Genomic DNA, 27,593 nt, shown 5'->3' on the forward strand with positions numbered 1-27,593 from the left:
ACCGACAACCCTTGGCAGTGTAAGACCCGAGAAAATTTAATAGTTAATTAATAAATGCGGGTAATAGAAGTCTTTAAGGCAATTATAATGCGGATTGCTATTACGTAGAAAAGTACTAGCTCAAATGGTTGAGAGTATTTAATTGTGTGTAAGGACTTGGGTTCAAGTCCTATGTATGCTAATTTGTGCACTATTTGGATGATATATGTGGATGCTAGACGTGATAATATAATCCTAGAATTATAGGAATTATGACAGACATGAATTGGTTGAATTGGTTGTTCACTTGCCTTGTGATTGAATGGTTGTGGGTTCAATCCTTACTAAGAACAAATTTACTCTCTTTTTGCCAAATTTTTCTTGGCATGAATATGAAAGGGTTTAGGAACCCTAGCAACCAAGAAAGGCAGCCTAGAGCACTAAAAAATATTCTGTAATGGGTATTGAAGAACAATTAAACCACATTCTAATTGAATTTTCGTTTTAAAGTGTTAAAGGGTAATTAAGAGAGGATTAACTTTGAAAGAGGGAGAGTAATTAGAGAGAGAGACCTGAAATTGTGGTGTGAGCGTTGGGCAGCGAGGTTCTGGCATATTGGCATGTACTACAAAGAGGAATTAGAGTGGAAAACCATTTTTTTGGGGGTGCAAGCAAGGGACAAGAGTGTTTTTGGGGTTGGAGACACATCAAATTCGTGTTTTGGCAAGGAATCCAAGTAAGGGAAGTTGTATCTTATGTGTTTGATTCATATATAATGTATCGTGCTTCGCTTTGATCATAGTGCATGTAAACCACTTCATTTTCACGTTGTTTTTCGAGGTTTTTGGGTTTTACCCATAAACCACCTGGCGGTAAAGCCCAAGCCACCAGGCGATGCATCAGATTGGGTTGGTTTGTGCTGCATTTTGACATGAACCGCCTGGCAAGGACGAATGTCTACCAGGCAGCGCGACGCAGTTCGCTTTTCCTTGCTTGTGGCTGATGTCGTGGGCTATTTTAACTCCTGAATGTAATTTTGTCTAATGATGATATTAAGGAATCATGTACGAGCAATCATGAATAGAGTTGTTTTCCTTTTAAAGAGGGAATGACTCGAATGTGAATTATCATGGTCGGGGTATGCGTGAGTAGAAGGAATGATATCATGGAATGTTAGTATGGTGAATTAAGTGTGAATTATCGTGTTTTATTGTAATTGGTGCCTGGATCGAGTTCTGGACATATTGGGGTTTTGCAGGTACAACAATTTGGTAGTTATCTGGGTTCTGATGTATCGCCCGACGGCCCGCAGCTTTCCGCCAGGCGATGACGAGATCAGAGACCAATTTCGTGTATGGGATTGGGTGGTCGTGAGGGAAGGAGTTGTGAGTGGAACGGAACAGAGATTAGGACAATGAAACGGGAAGAAAATGGGGTACTGGAATTTGTTATAATTGAGTTAGTATGGGAATTAGGATAATGTGATTTATAAGAAGTAAATTGGTTTTAAGTAGGGGTTGTTCATTGGCGTTTCACTTGTAAGAAATGTGGGTTTTGGCCAGATGAGGTTTATGGAATTGGGCATAACATATGAAGAATGAAAGACTGCGACAATAATTGGTTAAGTATTGGATTGCTAAATAGGTAAATTGGTTACGAGGGTTGAATAAGAGATTGTTTATGCCTTAATATAGGTTCGAAACCTTGGGTGATTTAATATAGCACATTATGGAACTCACAATGATTACATAACACAATTGGAAGGAAATTGAGGAAAATAGTGTTAATATCAAGGCATAGTAGTAGTAGTAGTAAACTAACTAATTATAAGCCATTGGATTGGTGGTTTTATAGATCTGGTTTGAGGGACTTGACCATTATGAATAATAGAAAATTGAACCTTATGAGAGCCATAAATTGCCAAGATAGTGCATATGACTTGATAAGTGTAGTGTTGGATGATGGGATGGCCTTAATAGTAAACCAAGCTGTATTGGGTGCTCAAAACCAGTAGAACTACGCTGTTGATATAGTGCCTGGCGGCACAGGGTGGTGCGCCAAGCGATAGAACCTCTAGGGATGCCCCTGCACTACATAACGTTTGGTGGTAAGGTGTGATCTGCCAGGCAGAAGTCCTTCATACAGAGGCTCTGAACTGACTTGGCGCTTGGCGGCGAGGATTGTGCCGCCAAGCGATCTAGGCAGATTTCGCCTAGCGACGCTTAGGCTGCGCCAGGCGATAATGTTGATGTCCATGGTTTGTTTGTGTGAGGTTTTAATGCAACGATGCTATACTTGGATTGAGAGATGTTGTGCCATGAGCGGGTAGGTTCATGGATGGTGGTTAACATGTGATGATATGAGCGGGGAGGTTCATATCCAGTTACTCTCGTGTGAGGATACGAGCGATGTAGGTTCGTATGTTCCGTGCTCACGCTTGAGAGATGCTGCGTGCGGGGAGGTACGTGGCTGGTGGATCACATGTGTTGGACTACGGGCGGGTAGGTCCGTAGAGCAAGACTATGAGCGGGGAGGTTCGTAGAGTAGGACTACGAGCGGGGAGGTTCATAGAGGCAGAACCACGAGCGGGTAGGTTCGTGTGAGCATCATATTCCTAAGTCCAAGACTAACCATTTGTGTGATTTGAAGGCTGAAAAGCCTTGGGGTTAAGGTCTTGGCCAAGAACTAACTAGGTTAAATAAGATGGGTGTCTTATTTATATTCTGTGATTATATATGTTTTTTTTTATTTTTATCAGCTCACCCTTTCTATTTGTGATTGGCGATAATCGTGTGATTCGTTACACGGGAGCATATGTTAATACAGGTGATGCTGAGGATGCTCAGACGATAGAGTGAGGGCTAGCTGGGATTAGAGCTAGGAACTTTTACTATGTTTTTCCTATTTTAATTGGAACCTTGGAACTTGTAATATCGTATGGTTTAATTTCATTTGGATTTTGTTGCGTTGGATATTAAATTTTAAATATTCCCACATTTGGGTTTAATAATATCGAGACGTTTTAATTTCTTTTTCTTTATTTATTTATTTAAATAAGTAATATTCCTTAGGGATGTTATAGGTGGTATAAGGACATGAAGATTGAGAGATTGTCGGTGGGAGATAAGGAGGTGGTGGAGACGCTGATGAAGTTTAATGATAGGCTGCCCACTAAGGGCTTAGTTAGGGTTTATAATTCGGTTCACCCAATTGTTGATATTGAAGGTATCTTTTTGTAATTTTAAGTGTTATGGTGTGTGTAAGTTAACTAATCAAATTTTGGTGTAAATAATGTAGGGCACATGGCACAAGTTGGGAAGAAGAACTTGACGCTTTTTCAGACGTTAAGGAAGGAGAAGGCAGCAAAGGCAAAGGCTGCTGCGAGCACTAAGGTTCCCAACCTACAAGAGTCCTTGGTTGAAGTGCATCTGCACGGGGGAACGAAAAGAAAGGCAGAGCTGCCCGCTAGGTATGGTGGAGGAAAAGATGTGAAGAAGCGATGGTCATTTTGCTGGGGTCAGGATCGTCGAGTGGGGCTAAGAAGCTGGAAGCTAGACTTATAGAGTTGCCAGAGACAATTGTTCGACGGGATATATACATCAATATGTCAGAAACGCTGGTTAACTCTATTGATAATATGGAGTCGAATGCTATGGTGAAGGCCATGGTAGAATTTAATAGCAAGGCGTTGATTCTGGGTCGTAGGGTTGGCAGTATACTACAAAAGGAGTTGAAGGAGGGGAATCGATAAAAGGTAGAAGAGTTGCAAAGTCAAGTGGATAAACATGTCGAGGAGAAGGTGGCCTGGGAAAAGGAAAGGACGGAATGGCTGAAGGAGAAAAAGAGGCTGGGTACTTGGAAAGTCTGATGTTTAGATTCAGAGAAAACTTTGAAGGGGAGGGTTGCTGAACTGGAGGCCGATTATGAGGAGTTGAAGGAAAAACATAACGGTCTAGAGCTTGAATTAGAGGACCTTAAGGGTTGCATAATTCAAGAGCATATAAATGGTTTCCAGAAAGGTGTGCGGTAAGCAACATTCTTTGTGAAAGATGTTGATGTCTCAGATCCTAGGTTTGACGTGAACAAGGATGTGGTTGACGGTGAGCTTATGAGCGAGGCGAGAAACAGTCCCGAAGAAGAGGCTGATAAAGCGAAGGGGCTGGGTGCAAACATTGATGAGGCCTTGGTGGTGGAGGATGTTGATGAGGAAACAACTTAGGACTTATGTTTTATGATTCGTATTTGATTTTAAGCCTAAGTTTGTAATAATTCGTACATTGCCTTGGTTTCTTGTTCATACGTTTATAATTCGTACATTGTTCTATTTTGTTGTTAATATGGATAGTATTTGAGATATATTTATCGTTTGTTTGATACTGATAGGTTATACTGTAGGAACGCATTTACTTCAATGATGATGATGTGAATTATGGTGCAATGTACATGTTGTTTGTTGTCTAAATCACATAATCCGATAAGTGGCCTTGCTTTCTATGCCAGACATGAATCGTTATGATAAGTCTGGTATTCATTCTAGGCCGCTTACTTGTTGTAAGGGTAGTGAAATTGAACAATTAACATTAGATAAAGGGTGTTCGACCTAGGCCGCTTACTTATGGTAAGGGTGGGAAACTTAAACAATTAACATTAGATAAAGGGTGTTTGACCCAGGCCGCTTACTTATGGTAAGGGTGGGGAACTTAAACAATTAACATTAGATAAAGGGTGTTTGACCCAGGCTGCTTACTTGTGGTAAGGGTGGGAAACTTAAACAATTAACATTAGATAAAGGGTGTTCGGTCCAGGCCGCTTACTTGTGGTAAGGGTGGGGAACTTAAACAATTAACATTAGAACACGAGTAGGTATATGGTAGAGAAAACCCTTAGTTTTATTCATGAGTTTTGGGGTGCCTCGTTAAAAACTCCCTGGCCAAAACCCTCCTTAGGGAAAAAATGCCAGGTGAGGAAAAAGAGTACACCCAGGGTTACAACTGTTTCGTATATCGTGTTAACTAAAATATAATTTGAGGTATCTCTTCCCTTATAAGTTGCTCAAGCTTGTAGGCGTCGCCTCCCACATCATCACGTATTCGGTACGAGCCATCCCAATTGGCGGAGAATTTTCCATCCTTCTTTCTTGCGTTGCTGGCCATTCTCCAAACTAGGTCTCCTTTTACAAACGATCGTAGGCATAGGTTCGCGTTATATCTCCTGGTTGCTCTTTGCTTAATCGCCATGTTGCAGATTTGTGCCTTGCCTCTTAATTCGGGTAGTAGGTCGAGGTGGGTGCACATATTTTGGTGGGTCTAGTCTGGGTTGTATAGTTCTCGGCGTAGAGATGGTTCGCCAATTTCAACTGGAATCATGGCCTCTGCGCCGTATACTAGGCTGAAGGGGGATTCGTTTGTTGCGAACTCGGGGGTACATCTGTAGGCCCACAATACTTCCAATAAATCTTCTGGCCATCGGCCCTTGGCGTTATCCAATCATTTTCGTAATTCCACTAGTATAACTTTGTTGGCGGCTTCAGCTTTGCCATTGGTCTGCGGGTATCCTACAGAGCTAGTTTTGTGCTTGATGTCGAGGCCAATATAGAATTTAGCTAGCTCTTTGTCTATGAATTGTCGGCCATTGTAGGTTATGATCGTGTGGGGCACGCCATAGCGGCATATAATATCTTTCCAGACAAACTGTTGGACTTGTTGAGTTGTGATGGTGGCTAAAGGTTTGGCTTCTATCCACTTGGTGAAGTAGTCGATGGCTACTATGAGGAATTTTACTTGCCCTTTTCCTGGGGTAAAGGGGTCGAGGATGTTCATTCCCCATTTTGTAAAGGGACATGGGGAAAGTATGGCGTGAAGTTGTTCTTGTTTCTGGTGGATGAGGTTACCATGTTTCTGACATGGTATGCATTTTTTGACGAAGGTGTGGCAATCCGCTTCCATAGTTGACCAGAAGTAGCCGGCTCTGAGTATTCTCGTGGTCATGGTTCGTGTGCCAAAGTGATATCCGCATATGCCTTCATGCAATTCTCTTATTATGTATTGGGCTTGGTCCGCTGTGACGCATTTGAGAAGTGGTTGACCATATTCGCGCTTGTATAAGTCGTCACTTATCATCATATACCTTGCGGCTTTAGCCAACCAGCCCTTGTCAGCATCGGGTGGGGGGTTATCGGTTTTGAGGTATTGGATGTACGGAGTTGTCCAGTTTTCAGCATTGTCCACGTTGAGGCAAATGTGTGTTATAGATGGTGCGGATAACGTTTGTTGTAGGAGGGATCTGTGCCTGCTTTTCAGCTTAGTGCTGGCTAGTTTAGATAAGATGTTGGCCCTTACATTTTCACTTCTGGGGATGTGTTGGATGCATACACGATCAAAAGCAGATTTGATGACGTTGCGAACTAGGTGATAGTATTGTAGGAGAGTAGGGTCTTTGATTTGGAATTCTTCGTTCAGATGGCCTATAGTGAGTTTGGAATCGGTCTTGCATGTGAGCATTTTGACGCCAACTCTGCATGCGAAGGATAGGCCAGCTAGGATGGCCTCATATTCAGCTTGGTTGTTGGAGGTTTTGAAGGCGAAGTGGAGAGATTTTTTGATGAGGATTTCGTTGGGGCCTTCCAAGACGATGTCGACTCCTGCACCCTTTGGGTTTGACGAACCGTCTACATAAAGCGTCCATTGGTCTTCCTCAGGGGTGTGTTGAAGGTCGTTGACAAAGTCGAAGAGACATTGAGCTTTGATGGGACCATGTGGTTCGTAACGAATGTTGAATTCAGATAGTTCTACGACCCAGGATGACATTCGGCCAGCAAGGTCAGGCTTTTGAAGTATTTTCTGAATGGGGTAGTCGGTCTTGACGATGATTTTGTGGTTTTGGAAGTAGGGGCATAGACGTCATGTTGCATGTACGAGAGATAGTGTCAGCTTTTCGACCATTTGGTACTTGGTTTCTGGATCTTGCAAGGTTCGGCTAAAACAATACATAGGGTGTTGAATACCAGTGATTTCCTAGACTAGCGCTGCACTTATAATGTGATCTGTTGCGGTGATGTAGACTAGGAGGGATTGGTGGATATCCGGCTTGTGGAGGATAGATGGAGATGTAAGGGTGGTTTTGAGGTTTTGGAACACTTGCTCGCATTCGTCGTTCCAAGAGAACTTCGCGGATTTCTTGAGTAGTTGAATGATGAGTTGAGTTTGTTCGGCTAGTTTAGGTAGGAATCGGGAGATGGCGGTTAATCGGCCAATGAGGCGTTGTACTTCTTTGATATTGTTGGAGCTTCGCATCTCGATGATGACATTACACTTTTCAGGGTTTGCTTCGATGTCGCGTTGTGTTAGCATGAAGCCAAGGAATTTGCCATGATCGACGCCAAAAACGCACTTTTTAGGGTTGAGTCTGAGGTTGTACTAACGTAATGCAGAGAATACTGTGGATAAGTCCAGTGCATGCTGGTGGTGGCTTAGGGATTTGAAAACCATGTCATCGATGTACACTTCGACACACTTGCCCATTATGCGGCTGAAGACTTTGTCCATCAATCGTTGATAAGTTGCTCTTGCGTTTTTTAGGCCGAAAGGCATGACCTTGTAAAAGTAGTTGGCGTCGTTGATGATGAAAGCAGTCTTGTTCATGTCGGTTGTGGCCATTGGGATCTGGTTGTATCCAGAGTATACGTCTAAAAAACTGAGGACCTTGTTGTCGGCTGCACCGTGAACTAGCCGGTCAATATTGGGTAGGGGATAAGCGTCTCTGGGGCAGGCCTTATTGAGATCCATATAGTCAACACACATTCGCCATTTGTCATTTGCTTTTTTTACCAGAACCACGTTGGATAGCCAGGTGTTGTAGCGGGCTTCCTCGATGAAGCCTGCGTTAAGTAACTTGTCGACTTCTACTTTTGCTGCTAGTCGATATTCTTCTCCGAGTTTCTGCTTCTTTTGGGAGACATATCTGACTTCCTTATAGATGGAGAGCTTGTGGACTACGACTTGAGGGTCGGCACTGGGTAAGTCTGCGGCTGACCAGGCAAAGAGGTCGGTGTTGTTGATGAGGGTGGGTGTCAGGATATCACGCTGTTCTTGTTGGAGGTCAGTGCCTAGGTTGAGGGTGCGACCATTAAGGAGCTCCAAGGGTACAGTGTCATCAACCGGTTCGAGACGTGCATTGTGTCCTACTTTGGGATCCAAGTCATCACCTGATAAGGCTATGTCAGAGTCGGGTGGGCGTTCAATGTTGTTTGTTTGCAGGATTGGCAGTTGGGGACGTAGGCTAGCCATGTAGCATTCTCGTGCGAGTCGTTGGTCGCCGTGGATGGTAAGGATGTCACCAGACGGAGAAGGGAATTTCATGGCTAGGTGGGGCGTAGAGACGACAATGCCTAGAGTGTTGAGGGATGGTCGGACGAGGAGGACATTGTATGATGTGGGCGCGTCGACGATAAGGAAGCGGAGGGGGGATTGTTTTGGTTTGAATGTCGTCGCGAAAAATAGTGTGAAGGTCTATGTACCCACGAGTGGAGACCTTCTCCCTAGAGAAGCCGTATATAGGTTCATCATAGGGGATCATGACACTGGTGGGAAGCTGGAGTTTTTGGTTTGTTGTCCAGTATAGGATGTCAACCGAGCTGCCTTAGTCGATGAGGACCATTTTTTACCGCGTAGTTCTCGAGTTCGACTGTGATGACCATGGGATCGTTCTGCTGGTGGTCGACGTCATGGAAATCATCATCTGTAAAGGTAATAGGAGGCATGCGACATATGTGGTGAGAGTTGGTTATGTGGTTAATAGACTAGAGTTGGCGAAGATGTTTCTTTCTAGTTGAGGAGGTGGATCCGCCGCCAGCAAAGCCTCCAGAGATGGTGTTGATTATGCCACATAGTGGAGGATCAGACGGGGTGATGTCGGTGTGGGCAAGTGGTGGGTCTTGGCTGGTGGTTGGGTGGGGCGTCGATCGTGGCGAGTACTACGGGGGGATATCTATGATCGAATCGCGATGGATGTGGGCATTCATCTCTGCAGACGAAGCGGCGGAAATGGCTTGCATGAACCAGTTCTTCTATTTTATCTTGGAGTGCTTTGCATTCGTCTATGGTATGGCCATTGTTTCTGTGGTAACGGTAGTACTTGGTCATGTTTGCGTTGAGGGGTTGGATGTTTTACGAGGTGGTGGGATGAGGTCGGCATGGAGAGCTTCGTTAAGAAGGCGAGATCTTGGGACACTTAGCGGCGCGTATTTGGTGAAGCGTGGTTTTCTGGGTTCTCTAGGTATAGAGTCAGGCCGTGGGGGTGGTTTATTGGGGGCAGCAGTTGAGGGAGCGTAATCATTGCAGAACTTGGTGTGAAGGGTCTACATCTCTTCCATGCGGAAATAGACCGCAGCACGGAGCTTGAGTTCATGCATGGATGCGGGTGGGTGGAGATAGACATTATTAGTGAATGGTCCGGGTTTGACGGTGAGGGCCATAGATTGTAGTATCATTTCTTGGTTGAGATGGGGTGTGCGGAGGGCAACCTTGCTGAAGCGATCGTTGAAAGCCCGCAGTGTCTCGTCTTGTTCTTGTCTGACGCCGAGGAGGGAGAGAGTGTGGGAGAGGGTGTCAAAATAGTCAATGGAGTATGGCAGGAGGGTAGTGAACAATTCAAGGGCAGGACCTTTGAGGGTGGTGGGCAAAGCTTTGCAGAAGACGACATCGTGGGATGTATAGAGGGCAACATGGGTTATGTATATTTTGAGGTGTTCGTTAGGGTCGGTTTCTCCTGTATAACGGTCTAGTGTGAAGGGTTCCCACTGAGCAGGGAGAGGGGTGTTGATGATGGCATTAGTGAAAGGGTGGCGACGCTTGGGTGGTTGGGGTGGTAACGAGTGTGGGGGAATAGGGTGGTGGACTAGGGTAGGGAAAGTAGTGGTGAAGTTGTGAGGTGGTATTTGAGTAGTAGGAAAGGTGGCAATGGGGGTAGGCGCTACGGTGTGTCTGAGAGGGTAGGATAGATGTGTGTGTGTGTGTGTGATGGGTAGAGATGATGGGTGTCTGCTGAGTGGTGGTAAAGGTGTGCAGGGTAGGGTTATACTCACTTTCTTCCTCACTAGGCTGGTAAACCGGAGACTTGGGGGATTCTGACGCTTCCCTAGCTTTCCCCTTCTAGGTGGGGTCAGCCTCGATCTTCCTCCTTAGCCAGGAGTTTTGTTGCCTGAATGCCTCCATCTCATCAGCATTACGCTTTCTTAGATCAGCGAGCTCTTGTTGCATCTTGACTTGGCCTTCAAGGTTGGCGGCCAAGTCCGGGGTGGTGCTAGCAGGCGTTGTGGGACCTACTTCAGGTTGCTTCGTGACTTCAGCTCTACTACGAGTAAAAACCATCGTCGTTGTGTGGGTTGATATGTAAGGTGTTACTTCGTGCCCCACAGTGGGCGCCAATTGTTCCTGCAGAGAGGACTCCAACGATCAAGTCAGTCAAAAGGTTCTCAGAAAGTCAAATCTTGTGATTAAGGGATTAATGAACACGTACCTTTAATTGCTGGGGTCCATGCGTATTTATAGTTTATTAATTATGTCTGGTCATGTCATGGGTTGGGCCATTGTTTGGGTCGCAGGTGGGCCTAGGCCTAACCCAGACCACTTATGCTTGTCCGTTGATTCATTCAATAAGTGTTTGCATGCTTGCGGGACTTTATGTAGACAGGTTCTACCGTATAGTTATGTTAGGCCGCCTAAGTACAGTACATTAAGAAACCTTTTTGATTTAAAAAAAAATAGTTGGATAATATATTTATGCATTGGAGATGAATGAATGTAGATCTAGTAGCACAAATTTAATGGAGTGAGTGGCAAGATATAATGAATATAAATTTGAAGTAGCTTTAAACAAGGTGGCTGTTGTACATGTCCAGGATACTCATGATGATGATATCAATAACGAGGATCGTGCAGAGGCTACTTCTGGTGTAGGAGCAATCTGAGGAAAGGCGAAGTTTACTTTGTGGCTACCCCAAATCCAACGATTCTTCCACATTTCCATCGGTTCACAACTTGGCATGGCACACTCCTAGATAAACCACTTAATCATGCTCAAAATTTTGGAAACTCCTAACTGTGGATTAAGTTAGAAATTCCTCCTATTCCACATTTTTAGTTAACCATGTCATGTTTCAGTCTAATACAAAAACATTTTTAAATCTATTTAATAGTTTTCCGTTTTCCAAGAACAAAAATCCTATTATATCCCAAAAATATTCTGAATAAATTAGCGTGTCCCACATCCCTCACTCTCTCCGATGTTGTTTCCACGATCCATGTTATGCAATTCACTTTTTTTCCTTTTCAAGTATTATGAAGTCCTCTCAGTACTGTTGTCATAGTGTTTTGCGCATCAACTCTACCAAGCATTTTCCTTTTCCATTTCATTACATCTGCCTAATATTTCAGGTATGGTTTTTAGCGTCACACACTTTTAGTATATTATATTCTTTTAATATTAGTTTTCCAAAACTGATGAGAAAATACCATATTGGGTTGCAATGAATGCGAGCGTTCCATAGATTTTATTTTACGTTCTTAGTATTTTATTAGTTTAGAATTGGCTGATCAAAAAAAAAAAAATTAGTTTAGAATTGAATTTTTAATTTTTTTTTTACCAGCGGAAACGAAATTTGCAGTCCTGGAGGAATTAGAAGAGGTTATTCTCAAGGAAAAAAAAAGTATAGTATAGTGTTTCCATCAGGAGCAAAAACGAAAGAAAGGTAATACAGATAAGGAAAAAGGTGAAAAAGTATGCATGGTAGTGAGATGCAGCGACGTGGTGCAATGAGCAACTTCCGAGGAGCTTATAATGGCATATTGGAATGTTAAGTAAATAAAGGCATATCTTTCTTTCAATCTTTTCACCACCCATGACCATCACCCTGACCCCACCCAACCAAAAACACTAACCAAACACTGTTACTGCTTCTCCTCCCAACCCTCCTCCACCATCTGTCCCACCCATCACATCCTCTTTTTCATACTATTTATTTACTCTACACTTCAACCAGATCTATCCTCACGCCAATCCAATCAAATCAAAGTTTCTAATTTAAAAAAAATAATAATAATAATTAACCCTTTCATCATCAACTTCCCCTCCTAATCAACTTTATTAGTTTCTTTTATCCCCTCTCAGGATGATCAACACCATAACCAAGAAAACATAAGATCCCATATACAACAACCATCAAAACACTATACAGAGGTTCACCCCAGGAATTTACAAAACTTTACACAATGAACATAAGGTAATATATTCATAAAAAGCACGTGCGTTAATTTACACTTCACGATCAAGAGGAGTAGAGGATGATATTATATTCACAGTTATTGCAGCCGTAAGTAGGTGGAGGTGGCAGGGAAGAAAACGGTATCGTTTCAATGGGAGTTTGTTTTGTTTGTTTGGAGAAGAACCTGAACAGGAGTTAGTAGTGGTATATTATATATTTCTATATTATATCACAAAGCTAAGGTCAAGGTAAGAGCGGCTTTAACGTCTAACCTCCACGCAAAACCTCCACACTCCATTCGCCAAACATCACATGGCACAGTTCTCTCTTTCCCCGAAGCGTACTGCACCTTAACCCAGCCCGTGAACCCTCGGTACGGATACGCTACGCTCGCTTTCATCGCCAGCCATACTCCTCCCTCACCAACTACTTCCCTGTACGCACCATTCGTCCACGTCACCCTCCCGTAACCGTCTGATATAAACCCCGGACACGTGTCCTCTTCCAGTTTAGCCTTCCTCTCCTCGTCTCCACTCCCCAACCCGGCTCCCTCCTCCTCCAACCACATCTCCGTCACGCACTCCACCGTAACCACTGATCCCGACGCCGGGAACCAGAACGGATCCAGCGACGCACTTGCACCGCCGCGGTTCCCGAAGCTCAGCCATACCGGCGCGTCCTTGTGGCTTTCTCTGGAGGTTGTTTTCTTCAGAACCGGAGTCTCCGGAAGCAGCGGGAGCGTTGTAGGCGGCGGCGGCGGAGGTGGTGGAGGAGGCGCTATTCTCCTCCGAGTGCACCGCTTGGTGTTGGTGTTACCTTTTGCGCGCTTTCGCTTGGATGCGATGGATCTGGAGAAGACGTCGGTAGTGGTGTCGGAGGAAGAGGCGTCGGAAAGAGCGGAGGAGGGTAGGGGTTTGGGGGCGATAGGGCGAAAGCCTAACATTATTGTGTTGACCTTGGACATGTGGTGTGCGACAGGTGTTTGACACTTGGTGATGCAGCAGCCTCCCTTAGTTTCCATTTCTGTGTTTAGGGTTCGGAGAGAAAGAGAGGTGATCTGTGAAAGAGGTTGGAGAAAGACAGGGAAATGCAGGAAGTGGAGGTTGGGTTTATAGGAATAGTGGGGAGAGACGACACGAGTGAGGAGACACGTGCGAGCGAGAAAGAGAGAGACGTGGCGGTGGGCACGTAGCAGTAAAGTGTTGGGTAAGTGTGGGGGGAGTGCATGGACCACGTGTGCCAATGGAGATTGAGAAAACGACCGTAGGATTTCCCTAATTAGAAACCAGAGATACTCGCCAAGTGGACGGTTTGATTACGACACCTTCTCGCTTCAAATACTCACGTCACACTTCATTTATCAAAAAAAATATCCCTTTCTCTTGGTTTTAAAATTTATAATTCATTTTTGGTATTCTTCCCAAATCTCAAAAGTCAGATTCCAAATTTCTCCAACATTTCGATTTGCGAGTCTGGAGCAAATTGTTTGAGAGCCACACATTTTGGAAGTTCTTCCTTCACCAACCTAAGTTCACTATGGAGACAAAACTGTCTTCAACACAACGCTCTACCAATTATGTTTATGAACCTGTCATTAACAGACATTATATTTATGAAAAATGAAAAAATCTAAAACTACTCTATTTAAAGAAAAAATATTGAAATAAATGTTTTACAAAAAGAGAGAACGAACTCAATAAAATGTAAAAGAAAAAATAAAAAACTTTAAATAATTTAGCCTTATTTTTGTTCTCATATATATATATATATATATATATATATATATATATATATATATATATATATTTTTTTTGAGAAAGTAGTTTTATTCAAAATGTAGTTGATTATGATTATGTATTTGAAAAGCTAAATCCAGATAAACAAATCTGGACAACTTAAAAAAATCTCTTCATTTAAATGATAACCTTAAACAAAGAAAGAATGAAAATTGACACAGGTTTGAAGAGAAGAAGAATAGAATTGTGGATGTTTTTAATATATTTTATCGAGTCGTTTTTAAAGAAGACACCAATGCAGAAAGGGACTTTGACAGCGGTTGTTTTTAATATTTTGCACCAGTTCGCGAACCGAAGCATATTGGGGCGAGGCCAAAAGAGGATAGCTTTTGGCCTCGGTTTCCATGAAGAGCGACAAACCAATGTTCAGACGCAGGATCTTAGACATAGAAAACCTGAGATGCTTGTTGTGCCATGATAAATGGCTCATCTCGATAACCCACCTTTCGAAAATCCACTAGAGTCATTCCTGATTCATCTATTTTGACACCACTCTTATTGTCAATCCACTTACATTTGAACAGTGGAATAGTAAACATGGTATAATCAACCTCCCATATCTCTTGTATTACATCATAGTATGTCATTGATCCTACTACGGGATTTTGATCTTTAGATGTAGAAAATTGTAGTGACTCAGCTTCAAGACTGACTCCACTATTTTGTACTGTGCTTTTATCATCAAGAGACTTTGTATAAAATGTGCAATTATTGATTTCATAACATGTACAACAGATGACATCAAATTTCAACCCATTTGCTAACCACATCAAAGTCTCAAAGCATTGCGAATCTTTCAAAACCTCAAATTTAAACCAAGGCATGAATGTTCTATTATGCTCCATCAAATGCCATTTCTCTGATTGTCTTGGATTGTTCTCTTTCACAATGACTTTGTGTGCAGATAAGTAAGGCATTACCTCATTTGTGTTGTTCAATATGTATAGGTGTGCTTGCATAAACTCTTCGCAATTTTCGGTAACCACACTCACACCTCAGATGCTGTTACTTATAGAACACCTGTTCAACCATGATTTGTGAGGAAATCCTATCAATTTTGCTTTTGCCATGTAATCTGAACAAAACTCAACACTTTCTTCAGCAATATATCTTTCGATCATTGAAGCTTCTGGACGATATTGATTTTTCACATACCCTTTCAAAATCTTCATGTAACATTCAATGGGATACATCCATCTTAAGTATACTGGTCCACAAAACTTGATTTCTCTCACCACATGAACAAGTAAATGTACCATGATGTCAAAAAATGATAGAGGGAAAAACATCTCTAGCTGACACAAGATGATAACAATTTTGGCTTGAAGTTCATCTAACTTTAAAGGATCAATGACTTTGCTACAAATTGAAGAGAAGAATGCACACAAACGCGTTATAGTTTGTCTAACATTTTTGGGTAAAATTCCACGAATAGCTACAGGTAACAATTGTTGCATTAAGATGTGGCAATCGTGAGACTTTAGGCCAACAAGCTTCAAGTCTTGCATGGACACTAAACTCTGAATATTTGAAGAGTATCCTTGAGGTACCTTGACACTCTTTAAACATAAGTAAAAACTTATCTTCTCTTGTCTGGACATAGTGTAACATGCAGGGGGCAAATAAGTGCGCCTACCAACCTCCCTTGGTGCCAAGTCTTCTCGGATCTTCATTTCAACCAAATTCAAACGAGCATTTACTCCATCTTTTGTCTTTCCCTGAATGTTGAGTAGTGTACCAATCAAGTTATCACAAACATTCTTCTCTACATGCATGACATCTATGCAATGCCTAACTTCTAACTTCGACCAATATGGAAGGTCAAAGAATATTGATTTTTTCTTCCAAGGGCTCGATGTAGATGACTTCTTGGACGTTTTACCAAATACATGATGTAGTTTATTAACTTTTTCATGAATTTGAATGCCAGTTAATGGAGTTGGTGCTTTGTCATTCTCTTGATGTCCATTGAATGCTTTCTTTAACCTTCGATAAGGATGATTAGCTTGTAAAAACCTTCGATGGCACAGATACACGGTCTTCCTTCCATTTTTCAATTGATGAGATGCAGTGTTTTCTTCACATATAGGACATGCTTTATGACCCTTGACACTACCTTGACAAATTACCATAAGCTGGAAAGTCATTAATGGTGCAAAATAACATTGCATGCATCATGAAAGTTTCAGAAGCAACAGCATCAAATACTTTAACACCATCAACCCACAACAACTTCAAGTCTTCAACTAGAGGATTGAGATATACATCTATGTCATTTCCAGGCTGCTTTGGACCAGATATCATCATAGACAACATCATGTATTTTCTCTTCATGCAAAGTCCAGGAGATAAGTTGTAAATGAATAATATAACAGGCCAACAACTGTGGTTTGTACTTAAATTACCAAATGGATTCATTCCATCGGTAGCTAAGCCAAAACGAATATTTTTACATTCTTCACCGAACTTGGGAAATTCCTGATCAATATTGTTCCATTGCATTGAATCAGTTGGATGACGAAGGAGTCTGTCACATCTTCTCTCAGTTGCATGCCATCTAAGGTTTTTAGCGTCTTTAGGATTTGCAAACAAACGCTTAAGTCTGGGCACGATTGGAAGGTACCAGACTAATTTCAAAGCAGATCCTTCCTTCTCTATTTGACCATTATCTTCACTGTTTCTTTTCTGCTTGTACCGTGATGACCCACACTTTGGACATTTTTTCAAATCTTCAAATTCTTTTCTGTATAATATGCAATCATTAGGACATGCGTGTATCCTTTTATACACCATGCCCATCGGACAAAGAATTTTCTTGGCGTCATAGTTTTGAGTGGGTAGAGTATTTCCTTCGGGAAACATTTCATTCAAGAGCACGAGCAATTCTGTGAAGCTTTTATCTGTCCAACCATTGGTCGCTTTCAAATTCATAAGTCTTAAAACCGCTGATAATCGCGTGAACTTAGTTGAACCAACATACAACGGAGTTTCCGCATCAACAAACATCGTCTCATACACATGCGCTTGTGCAAAAGCTTCTGCGCCAACATCCCGTATCATGTCCTCCATATTGTCTTCTTCTACTTCTACTCGCTCTTCAAATATCTCTTCCTGTCGCTCTTCCCGTCGCTCTTCCCGTCGCTCTTTCATGGAGGAATTGGCAAGATATTCAGTCCGAGAAATAGTTGGAATGTGTGTTAATTCGCCGTGCCATGTCCATATTGTATAACTTCTAAGGAAACCATCACAAATAAGATGTTCCCTAACTTGAGTTGCATTCAATTTTGTTCCATTCAAACAGTTGACACAAGGACATCTGAACTTCACCTCATCATCACTTCTCCCCTCATAACGTTGTGCAAATTTTATAAATTCCTCTTCTCCATTCTCATACTCAGCGCTAATACGTGGTAAATTAATCCAATCTCGATCCACACTGAAATGACCCTATCCCATTTAAGAAGATTCACTTTCTTTATTTTATTGGTACATATTAATTTTAAAATACATATCTTAAATTTCACGAAATTTTGTCAGCATTTTGCATTAGCCTTCAGGATACACGAAATGAAAGTGATTATACACCACAATCAAATATGCACCCGAATATCAATACAAAACACAATTGACAAATATTCATGAATTTTAAGGTATGTATTTTAAAATATATATATATATATATATATATATATATATATGCACTAATAAATTACTAGAAAGTGATTAATCTTCTTAAACTTTCCAATCGAAAAATTCAAGATTCAATACATTTAAATTATTAGTATTGTATCCCCTTATATCTAATTTAAAAAAAATGTAGTTTTTTCAAAATGAAAACTCGGGAACAATACACAATTTTCGTATTGAATCTCAAACGGGAAACTAAGGCTAACTCACATATAAGAAAAGCAAACAACATGTTTTAACAAATAATTAATCAAATATATAAAGCAAACAACATATTGGCATCATAGGAAAATATTAGAATTAGGAACCTGGGAGTGCGTAAAAAGCAGATGACAGTGGAAGATGATGCAATTCAACGCGTTCGAGAGCTACAAGAGATAATAAAAAACACAAGAGAAAGTCATAAGTAACAAATAAAAGCAAAAACAACAATTTCCTTAACATCATATATTACCTATTTAATTATAGTGTTCTTACAATTCTCTTAAATTCAGACTTAATGCTCTACATATGAAGACACAATGCTCTTAAATTGAGACTTAATCCTCTAACAAAATTAATCAAAACACTCCAAACAATTTCAATCTTAATGCAAATTAACACTCACAATAACTAAAATTGAAAATTAACATACACAAAACAGAAAACCAAACAAAAACGCGTTGGAAATTTACCTTAAAGAAACCGCGGCGCGACAGTTGCGGCAAAAAAAGGAAAATGTTCACGCACGAAATGGAGGTGCAACGACGGTGGCCGAAGCAGAGTGGCCGGAGGCGCAAAAGTTCGGTGGCAGAGGGACGCCGAAACAGGGTCTCGTGTGGTGGTGTAGGGACGCCGAAACAGTTGCAGAGAGACAGAGAGAGGGACGACTAGCCGAAGCTGCATGGCCGAAGGCGAGAAGAGACGGCGACAGCACAACGGTGGTAGGGGGCTCGCGTGGTGGTCTCGCGGAAAGTCACGGAGAGAGAAGGAGGAGACAACGACGACGACAACGCAACGGTGGCAGCACAACGGTGGCAGTGGCAGCACAAGAGATGGTGGCAGTGGCAGCACAGGAGCTCGTGTGGAATGGCCGGAATTTGCAGAGAGAAATGGAGGAGACAGCGCGCGTGAGGAAGAAAGGGGTTCGCGTTTTGAGCCCTAACTCAACTATATGGCCTCGGTTCAGCGTACAATCGAGGCATATAACCCCTTTTGGCCCTGGTTCCCTAACACCCGAGGCCTAACACCCCTTTTGGCATCGGCTTTTTCCGAACCGAAGCCTACAATGATGGCATTTTTGAAATTTCTGGCAACCTTTTTGGCTTCGGGCCTGTCTAACCAAGGCCTATAACTGCTTTTGGCATCGGTTTTTTTTTCAACCGAGGCCTATAACTGCTTTTGGCTTCGGGTTTTATGTGAACCGAGGCATAAAAGTTTCCTGTAATTGCAAAATTGCCACCGCACCATTATATGCTTCGGTTCCTTGCCAACCGAGGCCTATAAGGCGAGGTAAAAATGCAATTCTGCACTAGTGAGATTATGACTCTTAAAGCGGTTAATTTATGATCTCAAAGCTTCGAGTTCTAAAAGAAATAGAAGATAGATTTATATGTAAAAGATTATGACACAAAAAAAAGTTTAAATATATGTATAAATGATAATAAACATTTAACGTCCCAATTAAATAGATAAAAATCAATTTAATAAAGTGTCAGATGTATGTAAAATATCCATAGAGTGCGGAAATTGGATAAGAAGGTACACAATACCCCAACCATGTTCAAAACCAAAAGGGGGAAAAGGTACTACACTGCCTAACATAAAAGCAATGGATCAATAGAAATACAAGTTCTTGTCTAGAAAGAGGAAAACTAGATAATAAAACTCCTTCAGCTGCGGGCTCCATAGTGAGCCCCATTCCCATCCATAATCATCAAGTTGTAGCATCCCTATTGTCATTACCACTGCCACGGGTTCTCACATATGCTCACATCAATGGAATTGATTATCATTGCAAAGGAAGAAACCACACACAACCATACAAACAAGCAAAAGGGTAAGCTAGTGCACAAGATATTTACACCATAACACTCAATCATTTAATCACATAGTTAAGCATAAACATCGGGAAACCACACATGATGTACCAACCTATTCAAAACTTCAAGACTAGACTATCCGGATACTCTTAATGAGGCACCACCACAAGATAGTGGAATTAAGTCCTAACAGTGAGGCATCACCGCGAGGCCTTCGTGGAATTACACCCTTACACGAGGCACCACCACGTGGCCTTCGTGGAATTACGTCCTAGCCTTGAGGCACCACCACGTTACCCTCGTGGAATTACGTCGTGATCTTGAGGCACCACCATGAACTCTCACCTCGAGGTTCATGGAATTAGGTCCATTAGTTGAGGTACCACCGTGGACTCCCCCTTAGGAGGGCCCATGGAATTATGTCCATGTGATGAGGCACCACCACAAGCCCCCGCTACAAGGGTCATGGAATTACGTCCTACTCATACTCTATCTATGTTGCATCAACCAATCATGTAATTTCCATGCATATCAATCTCATGCCAATATTGGTGAAAACGACCAACTATCCAAGTATATATATCATACCAATCTCATGCCAAACACATCAACTTCCAACCCTAATAATACATATGGAGTATATATAACATCATAACTTGAGCTATTCAGACCACCCATCAACCAATCATGCAAAACACCTACATATGCCCTCAACTCTGCCAATCTCGCTTAAGCTAAAGAGCTCTCGCTCAGGCGAGAGGAACCCGTCGCTCAAGCTACCTGCTTTTGCCTGAGCGGGACTGCAAACAGAGAACACGTTGAGGTCTCGCTCAGGCTAGCCCAACTCACTCAGGCGAGACTATTCCCGCTCAGGCGAGTGACCCTCGCTTAGGCGAGCCCTCGAATCTAAGAAGGGGTGAGCTGTTGCTGCGCTCGCTCAGGCGAGAGCTCCTCGCTTAAGCGAGAGCTTTTGTTTTGAGCGACCAACCCGCTCGCCTGGGCGAGTTCAGCAGAACTCCACCTATTCTCACGCGTGCAGAGCCAAAAACCAAACAGATACTCAAGGCACGCGCATGTTCACACCATCACAGCATCATACAAATATGCAAGAACACGAAATAGACCAACCACAGGCACAATAATCTTAAAGACATGAAACCCTAGCTTCCCTTACCTGGAAGAGCTAGCGGAAAACTTCGACACTTAAGCTACGAGCACCACAGCTCCGAGGACAGATCCAAGGAGCTGAAAATAGTGCTGAAAACAGATCCCAAATGGGTTATCATGGTGAACCCTAGCCAGAACCACGAAAATCCAACTGAAGGAAAAACGTACGGACAAAAGCACTTACGTAGATGAGGGAAAGAATCAAACTCTCTTGATCTCGAATGAGTCTCAAAACCCTAGCAGAGCGCTGTCAAAGGAATATAGAGAGCAAGAGGGCTGCGTTTTTGTAGAGTGGTAGCAAATGAGAGTGTTAACTGGGATTAGGGTCTTTGTCTCCTTATGGGCCAGCCCTAGGCCCAAAAAGATTTGGGGTAGCCCCTCTAGAATTAGGGTAGAAAAATAAATGGGTTTTACAAAACATACACTACAACATTTTTTATTTAGGAAACACTAGATTTTCCATGAATATAAAAGTGTTTGCCTAATCATAGTATAGGAAACAATTTTACACGCATGACTTAAAGTCTTCCAATAGCAATATTTTATAAAATGTTGATACTTTATGTCAGATTTATTTCTTTATTGGCTTTAAAATGATACTTTATGCCATATTTATTCTTGTGTTGGCTTTAAAATGTATGTGCTAAACTGTAAAACTATTGTCTATCATAAATTTAAAAAATTAAATTTAATAATTTGGGAAATAAAATATTTAATTCATGTGTCTTAGTGATCACGTGTCTTAATGAAAAATGAAAATGCATTTAATTCATCGCTCCACCTTCTTCCCAACCTAAAACCCTTTTCCTCTGAAAAAGACTACTCCATCGTTTGGACTCCCATCACCCCTCATTGTCCAACAACACATACCACATGTAATCAACTCATTATCGTCGGCTCACCATTTTTGGCTCACCGTCATCGTCTTGCCAATCGTCGAGGCACCGGTCATCTCATCGCACACTGCTCACGTTTCCTTCTCACTAGTCGTTGTTCCCGTTCCATCTGCTTAGTTGTCGTCCATATTGGATTGTAGCCGCTGGTCTTTAGTTTGCATTCCACTATCTCTAGTCCGAGTTCCATAGTTCGCATTCCACTATCGAACTTAGGTTTTGGTATGTACCACTCTTCTCACCTCTTCTCGTAGGGTTTACGTTTTGGTGTTTTGTTCGATTGTCGGACAATTTTATTTCTGTTCTAGTTTTATTAGAATTTGTGGAGCCAAGCACATTTAATTTTCTTGGTGGAATCAAGAACATTATTTTCTGCTATAACAGTTGAAAACTATTTTGTTGTTCATAAAATGTATTGCCTTACATTTTTCAGTGTTCTATTTTGTGGCTTGGTTAAAAGAATTTATCGTTGTCACATTTTCTACTTCATGATTGTGGATAAGATTAACTTGTTGAATGGAAATAAAACATAGAAGAAATTGAGAAAGCAATGAAAAGGAGATCCAACAAAAGTAGCAATTTTTTCATGAGGATTTTAGAAGGACCTATACTTTATTGTGGTAAAAGGAATTAGAAACACCTTTGTAATTAAATCTGTTTCATAGTTTATTTAACAGTGGGAAGTGGTTTCCCTTCAAGAAATGCTTTAAGTAATCACAATGATCTTTTTTATTAAAGGGAGCTTCATGAGATGTTTTTCTTATGGTGGCAATAAGATGAGGTGTCTTTGTAAACTTGTGTCCATCCTCCTACCTGAAATTTGCAAAGCAAATCAAAGTTGACAAAATAACACCTTTAACATTTTTTGTCATTACAGAAAAATATAAAAGAAGTTTTCAACTTAAAATGTTATGTTATATATTCAATTGTATGTACTAACATGTTTTCCTTCAAACCAGGCTTTATATGCCACTATTGCACCCAGTCCAATTGATCTCCGCTACACAAAGATTAATTTTGGTTATGTAAAAAAATCAGGGTAGGTAGGTGGGTAATGTGAGTTGTTGGGTAAGTAATTACAGGCAATCCAATAAATTGGCTTACCTGTGTACCAGAACCCTGATTTTGGAATTAACTAGTGATCCTAAAATAGAAATTGTTGGTATCTCTAGATTTGTACGATCATAGATGTGTTTCTAACATGTCTTTATCACAACATCACAAGTTGATAAAAGAGTTGTTCATTGTATTACCTTATTTAGTTTAATTGATAAAAGCCATAAAACCCACTCTTACCTTGTTCACTTTTATAATGTTATTTGAAGTTGTGATTGAATTGCTCTTAATTTTGTTGCCATGTTGCAGATTTCAGTATTGCTAAGTTTTCTTCTGATGTTAATACTCATGTTTCTACATGAGTGATGGAGACTTTTGAGTAGGGACACAATTTCTTCTTTCTATCTTTTTACGAACCTTGGATGTATACTCTCTGACAGAAATCTTTATTTTGCTTTCCCTTAATTACAAGGCTTGTCATACTCTCTCATTTTATTCTCTAAGTTTGTGGATTGTCTACTTTTGGTGGACTTTAAATTGTCATTTCCATTTACTTTTAAGTTTGATTCTCATGTGTCTAATATGCACCTTATGGAAAACCAAATGCTCAAAAATACTTAATGTTTGTTACATTAGCACTCACTAAAAACTTTGATATTCAAAGGTTTGTAAATGTTTTTCGAAATCTGAGTGTATTCTCATGTTGTGAGTAAGTGTGCGTGGTTGAGCCAAACTATATGTTTTCCTAGAGTTTCTTTATTTTTTAATAATACAATAAATAAAATAGAATAGTGTCTCACATGTGGTTGACCTGGATAAGATTCATTTGCCATTAACAAAACATTAAATCAAACCCATCAATTATAACGTGTTATAGGGTCCTAAATTGAAATACAGTGTTATCTAATCTACTTTTGTCACTTCTCATCACTTTAAACATAAATTAGTTTCAATTTCACCCTCTCCACATGGAAATTATTTACTTATATTAGTTTCTTTGGTTCACTTTTCTACATTATGGAGCAACTAAACATCGTTCATCTGATATTTCTGAAGATCATTTCAAGAAGTTGTTTACATATTGGAAAAATTCCACTATTCAAGTAGTCATTGCAACTATTACTATTATAAATTCAAACTTTGTATCTAACTTAATATTTTTCTCTCTAATATATAATGTAGATTAGTAGTGAAGAGAATATTGCTAATAAAGATAAGCAAAAGTATATGCATCGAATGAGACTAATAAACTTTGCCTATTGGTATTACTATTTCAATGCTTGAATATTTCTTGGTTTTCCATATCTAATGTGAAAATGTATTTTAATCATATTTCTTAATGCAACTTGCAAATAAGAAGGAATAGGAAGAAGTGACTCGTGCTGAAATGTTCATCAAAACTCGTCAAGGTCTTAAAGGAAAAGTAGTGGATGAAGAAACACAAAATGTTATTGTAATTATTTTACTTAATTAAATATTAAGTATGTCTAAAATTTAAAATTGGTTAGTCTTCATTGTGTTTTTCTATTAGGCTACACTTCAAACTTCCATTGAAAATTCAAATAAGTCATTGGAAAAAAAAATTTTAATCTTTGCTTGGGAAAGAAAAGCTAGGTCGTGTGTGTTGCTGTGGAAGGATTATGACACCTACCATGTTCAAAAGAAGTGAAAGCATTGCTTCTGTTAAAAAATAATGTGAAGCTAAAATGAGTAGTGTACAAGAAGAAAAAATGAATAGTATGAAGGCAATGATGAAATTCATGCTCAAGCAACAAAATCAATAATTAGATGATGATTATATAAATGAATTGATGACACGTCTTTTGGGAAAAGAAAGCAATGCAGAAGGACCTTATTCATATGCATCAACATATAATCCTAATTCAGATGATTATCAACTATAGGTATAGTTAACCATAAATTCAATATTTATACTCTTATGGACAAAACTATTGTTGAAGCTTGGTCAGTAATATGTATTATAGGTACTAGATTTATGCTAGTGCTGCTGAATTCTGCCACTGATTGATGTTTACGAATGTATATATTGATAAATAATTATGCTACTAGATTTATTGTGGTATTGGCTTTATTACCATTTTGTTTATGCTGAATGTTTAAACATATATATGGTTTTTTTAATTAATTGTGCTACAGCCTTTATTGCCATTTTGCAACTTAGTGCATGGTTCATTTACTATCTCCTTGGAGAGAAAGATAAAATATTATAATAATATAATTGAACTTAAGTACTTGTTTGTTGGTGTAGATATCCAAACCAAGAAATTGGTATATAATTGTAATTATTTAAGTTTTGTTGTTTATATATGGTGAAACACTATTGAAGAGATGAATTCCTCTACATTATATATTGTTGTTTTATTAGTTAAGACTTGCATTATTTTTGTTTTATTAGTTGGGATTTGGATAAGGGATAAATTGGACTATTTTTGTGTAGGGATGTTGGTGAAGATCAAGAGGATGAAGAATGATAAAAAATCTAAATGGTATATAAAGATGAAGAGGAATTAAAGTGCAAGATAAATTATACTTTTTATTTTGTTATTTTGGAGAACATAAAATTTGGTTAAAAGGACTAAATTCACGTATTTATAGAGTTGGTGGACTAAATTAGTTCTAGGTTTCCAAGAGGGACTAATTCCAATTTTCACTAAAAATTGAAGAACAAAAACATATTTAACCCTAAAACCTTTTAATTATTTGTAAACACTTTTACTTTTGGAATTGTAGACAATATTACAATATAATTTTGCAATATATGAAATTTTCATTTCCATATTATATGTTAGAAGTGTCGTATTTAATCTATTTTATTTTATTTATACTATTTTAGTAGAATAAATCTATTTTAATTATTACTTTTCAAATAAAATTATTAATATTTCATTTAAAATAACATCGTCTAAATGTATAAATAAAATTAAAATTATACTTTAAAATTATTTTTCATCATTCCACTTTTATAAACCTTGTTTAAACAAATTTATTTTGTACCAAACTTTTATAAATATGGCCTATAGAAATAAGCAACACAAAAAAATTGTTGCATTATATTGGCACAAAAATTGTTGCTATTGGAAAATCTTAAGCAACGTTTTTGAATTGTAGCACAGTAGGCAACAATTTTGAATTTCCTGGCCTAAACGAGAAAAAATTGTTGCCTCTAATATAGTTAGATCCTTAGGTTCACATGTGGCATTGTCATTGCTACATGGCAGAGCAATGCCACGTGTTAGTGTTACGGTCAAATGTGATTGTCTTGATTTTAATTTAGTCTCCATATATGTTTTCTTGATTCAATCTAGTCCATATTTATATGTCTTGAATTCAATTTTGTCCCAATTTCTTTTAATAATTAAAATTATTTTTTAATCCAATTTTTATAAGATTAAAACTACTTAAGTATAAATATTTTCACAAAATTAAGTAGTGATATTTATATTAAAATTTAGTGGTAAAATAAATTATTAACAAAATATGGTTTAATAATATACAATAATGTAATATGAAAAAGTCATTTTTAATAAAAAAATATTAGTATAACATTCATACAAATAATAAATTAGGTCTCAAATTGGAGAGAGAAAATATTGTTCTATTTTAAGAAAATAATATATTTAATAAAACATAAGTTAATAATATACAATAATGAAATATCTTAAAAAACCATTTTTAATAAAAAATATTAGTATAATATTTTTACAAATAATAAATTTTGTGCGAAATTGGAGATAAACAATATTTCTTTATTTTGAAAGAAAAAAATGGGTGATTATATTGTTCTGCTAGTATAACATTTTCTACCACTAAATTTTAATGTAAATATCAGTACTTAATTTTGTAAAAATATTTATACATATTGAGTTTTAATCTTATGAAAAAAATGGATTAAAAAATATATTTCAATTATTAAAAAAATGGAAAAAATTGAATCAAAGAGACATAAGCATGGACTAAATTGAATCAAAGAGACATATATGGGCACGTTGTTAACGACGTCAATAATATTTTTCTAAAAAGGAACTAATTGAAACACTTTTTCAAAAGTTGGGATGCAATTGATATTTTTTTAAAAGAGGAGACCAAATTGACATATATCTACCAATGTAGGGAGCATCCGAGTATGAAACTTTATTTTTTCAATCAAGTCTCAATTTTTGTCAATTTTGTTCAATTTTTTCATTTTTTGGTAATGCCCATTAAATAAATAAAGTAATGATGGACTTTAATTATATGTATCATGAAAATCAACATTATAGTTGGGCAAAACATACTAAACTGCATTAAACTATTAAAAACTGCACTAAACTATAAAATAGTTCGTCTAAACTGTTGAAAAACAGTTCAAACAAATTGAACTAAATTGTTTTTTTTCTAATAAACTGATCTAAAATGAATTGCACTGCATTATTATATGAACTGAACTGTTACAAACTAAACTGTTTTACGAACTACCATTTTTGAACTGAACTGCACCATGTTAAAAAGTCATTTTTAATAAAGAAAATATTAGTATAACATTTATACAAAAAATAAATTTGGTCTCAAATTGGAGAGAGAAAATATTGTTCTATTTAAAAAAAATATTTAACAAAACATGAGTTAATAATATACAATAATGAAATATGTTAAAAATTAATTTTTAATAAAAAAATATTAGTATAACATTTTTACAAATAATAAATTTGGTATGAAATTGAAGAGAAACAATATT

General features: G+C 39.0%; 2 protein-coding genes across 2 annotated transcripts; both read right to left on the reverse strand.

Annotated features, from left to right (window-relative positions):
• Positions 1-5,465: 5,465 nt before the first annotated feature.
• On the reverse strand, positions 5,466-6,785 carry LOC114163499. Its single transcript, XM_028047807.1, has 2 exons — positions 5,870-6,785; positions 5,466-5,770 (listed from the first exon to the last, which is right to left on the reverse strand). Exons 1-2 carry the CDS (start codon positions 6,783-6,785, stop codon positions 5,466-5,468), a joined length of 1,221 nt encoding a protein of 406 aa, XP_027903608.1.
• Positions 6,786-11,805: 5,020 nt separating this feature from the next.
• LOC114162482 lies at positions 11,806-13,336 on the reverse strand. The gene has a single exon (XM_028046393.1). It carries the CDS (start codon positions 13,257-13,259, stop codon positions 12,468-12,470), a length of 792 nt encoding a protein of 263 aa, XP_027902194.1. The 5' UTR covers positions 13,260-13,336; the 3' UTR covers positions 11,806-12,467.
• Positions 13,337-27,593: the final 14,257 nt, after the last annotated feature.

Source organism: Vigna unguiculata, chromosome 9 (genome assembly GCF_004118075.2).
Source record: "Vigna unguiculata cultivar IT97K-499-35 chromosome 9, ASM411807v1, whole genome shotgun sequence".
Taxonomy (NCBI): domain Eukaryota; kingdom Viridiplantae; phylum Streptophyta; class Magnoliopsida; order Fabales; family Fabaceae; genus Vigna; species Vigna unguiculata.